The sequence below is a fragment of the Rhinolophus hipposideros genome (genome assembly GCF_964194185.1).
Source record: "Rhinolophus hipposideros genome assembly, chromosome: 23".
Lineage (NCBI taxonomy): Eukaryota > Metazoa > Chordata > Mammalia > Chiroptera > Rhinolophidae > Rhinolophus > Rhinolophus hipposideros.
In genome coordinates this window covers 21,005,541-21,017,789 of record NC_138069.1, presented here as the reverse complement: position 1 = coordinate 21,017,789, position 12,249 = coordinate 21,005,541, and the positions used below count along the sequence as shown (strand labels likewise).

General features: G+C 38.0%; 1 protein-coding gene across 1 annotated transcript in view; it reads right to left on the bottom strand.

The window, feature by feature from the left end:
- The window catches only part of STK32A (serine/threonine kinase 32A), a 98,960-nt gene that overhangs the window by 66,888 nt on the left and 19,823 nt on the right, over positions 1-12,249 (bottom strand). The window contains exons 3-4 of the mRNA XM_081035748.1: positions 1,938-1,993; positions 404-555 (exon numbers count right to left, since the gene is read on the bottom strand). Of these exons, the coding sequence (XP_080891874.1) occupies positions 404-555; positions 1,938-1,993 (208 nt within the window). The remainder of the gene's footprint in view (positions 1-403; positions 556-1,937; positions 1,994-12,249) is intronic.

Genomic DNA, 12,249 nt, shown 5'->3' with positions numbered 1-12,249 from the left:
CAGTGCTTTGTGCAAGTTCTAAAAATCAGCCTTATGTAGGCCAGTGACGCAATGCTTTGTACCCAAAGTCTCTGCCCCACCGTTAATGGGGAAAAAGTATCTGAGTGAGAAGACATCTGACTCATGCTTCACCATATTTAATTACAGTGCTTTAAAAGAAAAAAAATTAACCTTAAGGAAAAGGGGAACTGTGACACCTGAACCAAGCAATACTTATTGGTGACAAATAGAACAACAATTTTGTTTCATTATCAAGTCAAAGAAACCAAGAGCGAAAGTCCTTGAGGGAGACCCCAAAGAGGATATTGCAAATGAACACCTGGAAATCAAGAGGTGTCTGTGTAACAGTATTGGGGGTCAAGGTGGGAGTGTCTCCATTCAGACGTCCAGTAAAACCACTTACCACAAGTTAACCAGGAAAGGATGCTCCAGGCCCTGCATGATCTGGAGTTCCTTGAAAACATTTCTCACTTCGTTGCGCTCCACACACTTCTGTTTATTCATGTATTTCATCGCGTACATCTTTTTGGTGTCATTCTTCTGCACAATGCAGACCTAATGGTGAGAACCAGAGTAAGAACGTGATTGGAGAGATGATGAATCACAGGGACAGAGACAGAACAAACTCGTTGTCAGCATGGCTTGGGAGCCTTGTCACTTACAAATTCTCTGAAGCTAATGTTGTTCCTTAGCTCTGATTTCAGAGTGAAAAAACTTCGTTTTCTTCCCCTACACCAGGTCGATTCCTAAATTTCTGCTTTTTCAAACAAGTTTACTTATTTTTGCTTTGGGGTTTTACTTTGTTTTTAGACAGCATTTTGGAGAAAATACCTGCCTCCTTGTCAGGAATCTTCCCATAGCAAAATCCTTAGTCTGTTTTGACTGACTGAAATGGATGGGCATGGCTAAACTGTCAAGCTGAACGATGTTGTGCAAAGAATTTCTGTTTACAACCATAGGTGATTTCGTGTTTCCCTGAAAATAAGATGGGGTCTGATACTAAGTTTTGCTCCAAAAGACGCATTACGGCTTATGTTCAGGGGATGTTATCCTGAAAAATCATGCTAGGGGTTATTCTCTGGTTAGGTCTTATTTTCGGTATAACCACAAAGGACTTTCAGTACTGGGAAAACACTAAACACAATGTCCAGATTTTTGGAATTCTTTTAGAAGTTCATACAGGACTTGATGAAGTCGGTGGCAGATAATTTTAAAATGCAGGTTCAATATGAAATATTATGCTCTCTTTTTTTAAATTTATTGGGGTGACAATTGTTAGTGAAATTACATAGATTTCAGGTGTACAATTCTGTATTACATCATCTATAAATCCCATTGTGTGTTCACCACCCAGAGTCAGGTCTCCTTCCATCACCATATATTTGATCCCCCTTACCCTCATCTCCCTCCCCTGAACCCTCCTTACTCTCTTAAAGGATGTCTCCACCAAGAAACTGATCATCAGGATTTGAATCTAGAAGGTTCTTACAAAAAAATTAGACTGGGTATGTATATTTTTCATGGTAGGTTTTTTGAAAATAAAAATGCGGGGGCAAAACAAAAAGCAGGTGGCTTCTTTGCCACATGAAAAGATTTAAGTCTTATTTGACAAGATAACTGTAACTGAAGGTACTGGTACAATCTGAAAATGATTCTGAAATCTTACTCTCACCTTTAGAGGAGAGAGAAAGTCTTAAGCTCCAGTGAGAGTAAGCGGATTTGATTTTGAGATAATTCTGAGAACAGTATATGTTCATTATGTATCTGCCTGTCACATGCTTTCCTCAAACTGGTGACAATTTTATAAAAATCCCACTATAAAAACATCCCTGAATTATCATTCCTTGTGGGCCCAGTAATTTAGTAATCTGGACATTTTTGGATTCTGTTCCCTGAGCCACATAACCCTGCTGGTGGTTAATCATTTTGATTCTCACCTTCCCAAAACTGCCTTTCCCAATGGCTCGCAAAATCTCAAAGTGGTCAAAGTTGACTGTAAGAGAAACAGAAAGAAGTACATTGTGAGTGATTATGAGTTGTTCTTTAGCAGCTATCAATAATAAAGATTAGGCTAAATCAAAGCATTATTTAAAGCACTATTCCAGACTACCTTAAAATGCCCATTCATTCACCCAGTAAATATTTCTTGAACACTTATTATGCATTAATCACAGCATTTAGAGTAATAATAGAGTAGACATCAAATCTCTACCTTTATGGAGCCTGTAGTCTACTCCATACACAGAGAGACTCTTATGGATTAAACAGTCGCAAAATAAGCGGACAAGTGAAACGGCTGTATGTTAAGAAAAAGATGTAGGGAGGCTCTTAGCATATTTGCATGGGATTTCACATAGGTGGCAAGCTCAGGAGCATCTCAGAACAGAAAGGATTACAGAGAGATCCAGTTTTCTTTGCATATGGCTCTACTAAGGGATCAGCACTTTAAATATCTTCTCCCTGTCTATTTTTCCCCTACAACCACTCTTTTGTAGCTAAATGATTTCAATTTTCCCAAGTGGGAAACTGTTACATTCATAAATTTATAAAATGAGCTGATCCCCAAGGCACACATATTTAAGAGATTAGCATGAATATTTGTACAGAGGTCCACTGAATGGCACTTTAAAGTTGAGATGATGTTTCCCATCCGCCATTTAAAAATTTCCACTCCTAGAAGTCAGAAGCAGTAGATGTTTAGTTTGTAAGTGACATGGTCTCTTGGGTCAGTGTTCATGGGTTAAGTGCTCCTGGAATGTTTGATGATGAGAACAAAGTATAGGTTTTCCCAGGCGATGGCAATCTTTGGTTTCTTGCCTTGATGTTCCACTTTGTTTCCTGGTTTTTGAAACAAGAATTTAGATGAGTAAAATTCCAATTGAAGGATGTTTTTAAGAGTTTATTCAGAAAAAATTGTGAAACATTAGAAGGTACTGTTCTTCTTTTTAAATACTTCTTCTCTTTTTTCAAGAATAATTAGGTTAGCTCCTCCAGAAGGAAAGAGTGATATGGGACCTCTTAAGGTCTTTCCAAGCTTTCTGAGGGTTGAAACATTTGTATCATATGACTTAGTCATCACCTCCTCTTCTGAACTCCCAAATCATTTTACTTCTAGCACAAAACCTATTTAATCATGTGAGACACTATGTATATTGTGTTTCCCCAAAAATAAGACCTAGATGGACAATCAGGTCTATAGCATCTTTTGGAGCAAAAATTAATATAAGACCTGGTCTTATTTTACTATAAGACCGGTTTATAACATAACATAACATAACATAACATAACATAACATAACATAACATAACATAACATAACATAACATAACATATAATAAATATAGTACCGGGTCTTACTAATTTTTGCTCCAAAAGACACATTAGAGCTGATTGTCTAGTTAGGTCTTATTTTCGGGGAAATACAAATAAGTCTGGAATTAGACTCAAAATAGTGATTTGACTTGTGATAAGTAACTGACTCTCTGAGTCTCCGTTTTCTCATCTGTAAAAATGAGACTGACCCTTCTAGATACGAAGAGAACAGCTTTTACTCAGAAAGTGCTAGTAAAGCTGCTTACTTATTTAAATCATTCACTTTACTAGCTAGGTTATCATCCAACACTCCTTGAGTGCCAATTTTCTTTCATACACTAGATCATAAGCTCAATGAGGGCAGAGGTGATATGTCATTTTGCTCATCCTGGTTTCCTTGGCAACTCAGAAAATTCCTGGCTTGAGGTAGTTGAAGGCACGACTCTTTGTACTTCCCATAGAACCTAGCAGAGTGATTTACATGTGGTTGGCCCTCAGCAAATAAATCAATTTAAGCTGCAAGAATACACAAGAAGCACCAAACAATCGTGTCTTATAAATATAAGTAGTGTAAGCATTTGGGTCTTCTAAGGAAGTGTTTTTCAAACTGAGTCAAGGTCCGTTACTGAGTTATGAAATAAATTAGTGGTAATGAGAAGCATTAAAAATTTAAATGGAACAGATTAAAAAATATCAGAAACACCTCAAATGTAGTAAGAATAGTATCGCCTCTGAAACCTCTTTTTGGTTTTATATATATGTATACATAGATATATACTGGATCAGGATATAGATTTTTTGGTATATTTCTAACTGTGGGTTGTGGTCAAAATAACTTAAAAATACTTCTTTAAATTCTCTTGAGTTTCAAATGGACATAACTAAAGTATTGATTTTCTCACACTCCTTGCATAAGGCTGAATTATACAGTATGTACCATGGAAGTGTTAAAAAACAAAAACAAAAAAAAAAAACCCACAAGGATTTATTTGCAAGTATGAGATTTTATCTTGAGCCAGTCCAATAACTCACGGGGATTTCTCCACTACAGCCTAGCGCCAGAAGGCTTTGATGACGTTTTGGCTTTCCAAGCATACAGCAGGCACCTAGAAAGCATGAAGTTCCCTTGTGACATGAATCCATTTCATGAGCAATGTCTCTTTATAAGCCATTTTGTGCTTTTATAAAAATGGTAAAAAATGAGATACCAGATTGCTGATAAATTTCTTTTAGCAGCACTGCCTTAATTAATGTCAGGTCAGTCCCGGAAAGTGACAGGCCTAAAATTGTAGAGATAATGCATCTTATTGATGCCATTATTTCTAGTCAGTTAAAGAGTAGACTCCCGTTCAATTTCATTGTGCCTAAAGTCATTTCTATGTACAGTAATATACCCTGTGGCCAAAGCCAGTGACAGATTAAAAGTGACTGGAAGCAAAGCTCTTATTGCATCTGTACAGTTCCTTCTTAAATGTCCAGAAACAGCATCACTAGTCAGGAGAAAGGCGGATTGAAAATGCGCCTCTTCAATTCAGACAAACTGAGAGAGAGATGAAGTCAAAATTGTGGATTCTTTTGTCGACAGAAATCCAATAGTATTCTAGGCATATAGGATTTACCTAAGGGAAATGTGGACTAGCATACCGACGGTACACTTAAACCTTTGATCAACACGTGTAGTCTTAGCTAGCAAATTATGTATGGCCCATGGGCCAGAGTGGGCCTGCAGCCTGTTTTTGTACCGCCTGTGAACTAAGATCGGCTTTTACATTTTTAAAGCGTTGTAAAAACAACAATGATAAAGAACATGTAACAGAGACCATATAAAAGCCAAAATATTTATGAGCTGGCTCTTTACAGAAAACTTGGCCAAGCCCTGGGATTAAGAGCACGGTCTCTGGAGGCAGATTTCCTGAGTTCAAATCCCTGCTCCTACAATTAATAGTTGTATAATCTTGGCTGTTTACCTCTGTGCTCTGTTTCTTCAACTGTAAAATAGGGATGGAAATAACATATACATCACTGTGTTTATAGGAAGGTGAAACGAGTTAACATATGTAAAGTACTTGGAATATGAACTGGAACTAGTAACTACTTTTCCTACTACTCCTACTCCTACCTAGGGAGCAGCGTAACTCAGAGCTCGCAGCAAATCCCATCTTAGGCAGCTCTTCCCACACGTGGATATTATCAGGCAACATGGAGGTAAATGGGAGCCCTTGGTGCCATTTCTACATGTTTGGGGTTTTTGTATTCTATAGTGTGGGGTTCTTGCAGCGTTTCCTCCAATTTCTAAACCAAAGTTAACGTTTGTGTGTTTCCTTCTTGTGTCTTGTCCTTGTATTGCATTCTAAAACTTCTTTTCTGGTTCATGGAGAGGCTCTGGTTCCAAGAAGACAGAAAGACCTTCTGGAGACGCTGTGAGCCCCTGGGTCTTGGTGGGGCCTTGAAGATAGCAGTTGAGAGTGAGGAGAGGCGGAGTCTGATTATCACTCACACTGACAGGGCCTGCAGACGTCGGGCAGAAAAGGTACAACCTTAATACCTGCTTCAGAGCCTTGCTTTCACACAGGTGATCTCATTCCCTTCTTAGCAACCATCGTGTCAGTGCAATATCCTTAAGGCTGCCTGGAGGTGTATCAGCTTAACAGATGAAATTAAAGGGGTCTTAATGTTCTATCACCTGGAATATTGTAAACACTAAATATCTTAAAATAACTTACCTTCAAGTTTTTTTTTTCTTTTTCTTTTTGGTGGCGGTGGGGGTGTAGGTGCACATTTTCCACTAATGAACCAGACACAGAAATTTTATATGCACGACATAACTGCTTATGTAGGGTTTCCTATGCATTTTATTTTTATGCCTCACTTTATCGTCACAAAAACCTTATGCCCCATGTAAATGGGGGGCTTTGGCTCAGAGAGATTAAGTAACTTGCCATGGTTATAAACCAGTACAGCAACTAATTTATATTTGGGGGTTATGTTCTAAAGACAGAAAGTCAAAATTACGTATGAAGATACTCTAGGAAGGTACCCCTTTGAAAACCAAGAATCTTTCAAAAATTCCAACATGATTTTCTCTTGTGTGAGCCCTGAATGAGACTCATGCATGGTTTTCAGGAGCTATTGTATGAAAAAAAAAAATTTTAACACTAAAACCACACTCAGCTCATTGGCAGGCTCAAATTTTTAGAGTCACATGGGAAGTAAGATCAAGTAAGGGGACAATTAACTGTTATCACAAAGCCACCCCCAACACTTGAGTGGAAAAAATGGGCAGAATCAATCTACTTGAGTCTGCTCAGTTGTATCCAGATAAATTCAAAATATACCTTTCTGATTCTGGACCAAGTTCTTAACCATTGTTTTTATAGTCATCTTAATGTTATCCTTATTGTGTATCCTCCCGTCCCAGAGGTAGAATCAGGGAAAGCAAGGAAGGATTTCTTCATCTCTCCTTTAAGAATCACATGAGTCAAGACAGGTTTTTCTGAGTCTTTCTCTACCATAAACATGCTGATTGTGGAATCCAGTGCTGATGTTTTTATTTCCTTTGTTTTACTTTTCATATCACCTCCCCAGTCTCAACATTCTGTGCAATTAAGGGATAAAGGGAAACCCTTTTTAGATTTTGTTATAGCACTCTGATACTTGCAATTTGGGAGAAGAGCATTCTAGAAAGTAAAGCAGAAAATCCATTTTTTTTTCTATTTTTGTGGCAAAAAATATTTGAAAAATGTTATTTTTTTTTGGTGAAAAAATCATTCCAGCCTCAGTAAGTATCAAATCATGAACATACGTGAGACCATTGAGAACTATATTCCTTCATGTTTATGTAAATCTTTCTATTGATGATGGACCAAGGGCACCAGCTGTGTGACCTTAGATAAGTTAATCGTACCAAATCACAATGTGTCCATCTGTAAAATGAAGCTAAGTAAAGCTGGCTTGCAGGTAGTTTTGCAGATGAGATGCTAGAACCCAGAAGAATATTGTCTGACCCACTGAAAACTAAACATTACAAATGATAAAAAAGTACAATTATTCAATGAAAGTTAAGTCTTCTTCCCATTTCAAATTTATAGCTCCATTCCCAGAAGGCAACCACTGTTAGCATATTCTTGTGTATCCTAAAAGCGATTTTTCTCTACATATGTGTGTTCCTTTTTGACAGCAATGGCAACACACCTTTATTCGCATGGCAACACAGACTGTTAAAAACCCTTTCTACATCATGACATTGCTTCTGTCCATTCATAACATCACTTGTAGGTCTAATCATTTTAAAGCTCCGTTTTCTTTCATTGTGTAAACGTACCATACACTAGTTAGCCTATTGAGGAGCTTTCAAAGATGGTTCAGTTATCTGCTATTACCTACGAAACCACCACAAACATTCTTGATCAACTTTTTTGCACATGTTTGTAGGCAAACTTTATAAAAGTAGAACTGCTGGGACGAAGAATGTTCCAATTTAATAGGTATCATAAACTAGCCCTCCAAGGTTATTGCACTATATCTCCTTCATACCAATAATGTACAAAAATGACTTTTTTTGTCAACCTGCCTTGTCAACTCTATTACATCCACCGTCATTGATGAGACGAGTAAAGAAAAATTGAATTATTACTTTACTTTATATTTCTTTAATGACGAGTGAAGCCTCATCTTTGTATATGTATTTTTTCAGAGAACTACCTATTCATATACTTTCCCTTTCTTTAATGTGTTACTGATCATTTTGATTGGCACGCATACTTAAAATGTTAAGTAACTCTTTTTAGCAGATCTCAGGAACATTTCTTCTAGGCTGTCCATTTGGCTTTTGGCTTTAAAACATTTGGGGTAATGTAGAAAACTTAATATTTAAATTTATATTTTATATAGTCAAATGTATCAATATTTTCCTTTTTGTCCTTCTGGGTTGATGTCTTTCTTAAAAAGGCTTTTTTTTTTTTTTTTAACTTCAAGACTGCCAAAAGCATGTACTTATGTACTTATATTTTAAATCAATAGCTTTTGACATGCATTTTTGTTGTGCTTGCTATTTGTTGCTTTAATTTCTGCAACCTATTTTTCTAAAATACAACCTTAATATAAATAATGTTGTATCTACTCCAGATACCTAGAACAAAAACGTTTCCAAATTTGAAAGTTTCCAGAGTCCTGCTGCTGCTGCTTAAATTAAAACAATTGGTAATTTCCTTGTATACAGTCATGCCAACATGATTGTTAAAAAGTAGACATTTTTAAAGTGCATTGGGAGAATATCCTCTTAAAACAAGCCCCCCATATCTTGCTAATTTACTTAGTAAATGTTTTGCTCACACAGCATAATGCTACAATGCTATTTTGTCCCAATTGATAGCAAATTAAACCAGTGCCGCGTGAATAAGTTTAAGAACAAGTTCAAAACAAGATAAATTCCCCAGAGAAAACAAAAACTACAGGTGACCCATGAACTGTGTGGGGGTTAGAGGCACCAACCCCTAGTGTCAGCAAAAATCCATGTACAACTTTGACTTACTCCAAACTCAGCTAATGGCCTACTACTGTTGACCAGAAGCCTTACCAATAACAAACAGTTGAGTAACACATATTTTCTATGTTATATGTATTGTATAGTGTATCCTTACAATAAAGTAAGCTAGAGAAAAGAAAATGTTAAGAAAATCACAAAGAAGAGACAACACATTTACATTATTTGTTGGGAAAAAAGATCCACGAATAAGTGGGCCCATGGAACTCAAACCCATGTTGCTCCAGGGTCAACTGTATGTATATTAAGCAAGGTCAAGCAAAAGACTTGACTTCTTTTTTGTATGTGTTAATTTAGTGTACAAATTTACTGCTTAAACGTGACACTGCCCCCAGCTGTGATTCTCTAAAGGCAAAGTCAATTCAACACAAAAACGGTAATTGCTTAGCTAACCACATGTTCCCCTTCTTCCCTCCAGTACAGGAAAAATAGGTACATATTATCCCCCCGCCCCACCCCAGTACAGCAGAATAGACACTTAGGTGGAATAGAATAAAGGTTGCTCAGAGACATTTATCACGGAACTCAGTCTTTGTTCCCTGACAACACACATTTACTGACTGGGACTTAGAGTCTCGTAGGACAACAGAATAATTAACAGCTAATGATCTAACATTTATGTAAGCAATATCAGGCATTATTCTAAGCATGTTACATATGTTCTCTCAATTTGCCATGCATCCTATGATTTCAGATGAGCAGACCGCAGCCCAGAGGAAGTAAGTGATTTTTCCCAAGGCCACATCGTAGGCAAGACTCTGGAGCTGCCCTCAAACACTGTTCTTTAACTGTGGCCCATTAAACACAAATAATCATGCCCAAGACAGGCTACATAGCACAGAGCCGAGCAAAGTTCGTATTTCTGCTTCTCCTCTTCTTATGCAGGGCCTTTCTTTTCATGGACCCTCTCTCACACCCCTGGACCCACCAACCGCATGCAGTTGCTGGTATCTGCCAATCGTCATAGCCCATAAGCCTAGCCAGAAGCCTTGGTCTGGGAGTGAGACTATGACCCAAGCCATTCTAATTAACATACTCATACAGGATTCTCTGATTTGGAAATGAACACTTCCTCTGTCTCACAAAGCTTCCAGAACATGACAGTAGAACTGGCAAAATGTAGAAAAGGCAGATCAGCGGGTGCAAGGGAATAAGGTGACACGGGGAATAAAGTAGAATCACAAGATAAAGGGGGAGCCTGGATGGCATTAACGTGTGTGGCTCTATGTCCATATAGCTTTCATTTTGATTATGCTGCAGGCACTCCCAATCTCTTTCCCATATTCAACTCTTTAATTTTTAAGCAAAATTGATTCAAGTTCCAACTACTGCAAGAGCCACTGCTGTAGGGAGAAGAATAGTGCCATGGGATTGTGTAGCAGGAATAGCCAACTTTGTGCAGGGAAATGCAGCAAAGCGTTCTAGAGGAGGTGATTAAAAACTGAGAAAAGTGTTGCAAGGGGCCTATTCTTTCTAGTCTTTCCCATAAATTTTCTTCATGTTATCCCTGCATTAAATTGGAGTATCAGATCATTCCCCAGGAAATAAGATGAAAACTTAGGTATAAATAACTGCAATATAAAATAAGGTATGTGCATTGAGAGCTACATGAGTGGTCCTACAGTGATTCCCAAATGTGTCTGCCCATCAAAATAACACAAAACACTTTTTTTTTAAATGTAGTTTTATGGGCTTCATATGAATCAGACGCTGGAGGCTAGACCTGGAGTTCTGTATTTTAATCAGCTCCTGGGGGAATTTCCACTAAATCTGCCTGGAACCAATCTACAGGTCTTTATTTAGGAACCACTGCTCTATACAGTAAGAGCTGCAAGCTTTCTAAGGTGACAGAAATCTCTTCCTTCTGTAGAAGATGAAAGATCTTCAAAAGGGTGCGAGGGGTGCAGCATTTCAGCTGGGCTTTGCAGAATGAGTAGGATTTCAACAGATGACCAAGCAGAGGACAACAGGGAGTATGCACTTACTGAGTGACCACAATCCTGGGATAAAGAGACTCAATAGATACATGTGGATTGAAATCAATGATCTTAAGTGTCTCATTCCACCCATGCCCCCATCCCCATGAGTTTGAAGCAAACTAATAATGGTGTCTATAAATAACAGTGTAGGACTCTGTTGCCTGCACTGTGGAACATCTTCGGTCAGAGTTGATAATTACTTTCTATTAAGTACATACATGCACTTATCTATTAAGTACATACATGTGTTGCTGTTGTCCAGGCACTTTATACACATTATCTTACTGTAATCCTGACCCAAACACCATGAGGTGGTAATAGTGCTACTTTGTAGGTGATTTATAGAGGCTTCAAAAAAGTTAAATCGCCTATGGGTGGGGCTTGGACTTGAACTTGACTCTGTGTCTCCAAGTATTGTAATGCTATCAATATTACAGATGAGTTCTAGAAGTTTCGTGATACAATATGGTGGTTATGAGCATGAAACTCTGGGTTTGGGTTTTGGCTGTACTACTTACTAGCTATGATCTTGAAAATATTTAACCTTTCTATCAATTTCCTCCTCTGAGAAATTTTGACAATACGTAGTGTCTCTTCTAAGGTTATTATGAGGACTAGGTGAAGTAAGTCATACCAAAGGTGCTTATCAAGTGTTTTTGGCAGAGAGTAAGAACTCGATGAATCTACCGTTATTATTGCTGGGTTTTGTTATTGCTACTAGATGGTTCGCCTTAGTATCAGCCGAGAATATCACTTCTCTTGTCAAAACGTCAGGCAAAATGATATTGGAGCTTCACAGAAGACAAATTGCTAAGAATATAACCTCCATGGATGCAGACCCTGGACCCGTCCTGTTTATCGCTGTAGCTACATTACCTAGAACTACATTGGACACGTAGTTGGTGTGTGGTAAACATTTGTTAGGTGCAGGAAGGAGGCAATGAAATACCGTCACCAAAGTTGCACAGACTATGAAGGTCTTTGGAGGAAAAATTTCAAAGATATTTTCCTTCCTGTTGATTTCCTGGCTTGCCATCATTTACAACAGGTGCCTCCTAAGAAATGTCTTACCGACAACTTACTATCCAAGGGCTTCTTAATGTGCGAGGCAATTAAGAAAGTCTCCATTGGAATGCTGCTATCATGTTACAACTTCAGATTTCTCTGAAGACAACGGATTTACATTTTAAAAGCCTCAACGATTGACTTATTCATTTTCTGAGCTCAGAAGCTTCGAGAACTGCCATTCTCCACCCCATCAACTTCACACCACCAGCTATTCTAAGTGATGACATGGATGAAAACCCATAGGAACTGCAGGATAATTAACCGCAGGAGTCAGAGGGTATTTGCTTTGTTGACACTGCATGATCTTTGAGCAGAAGTCAATGTATCACAGTGCAATTTAATGCAACAT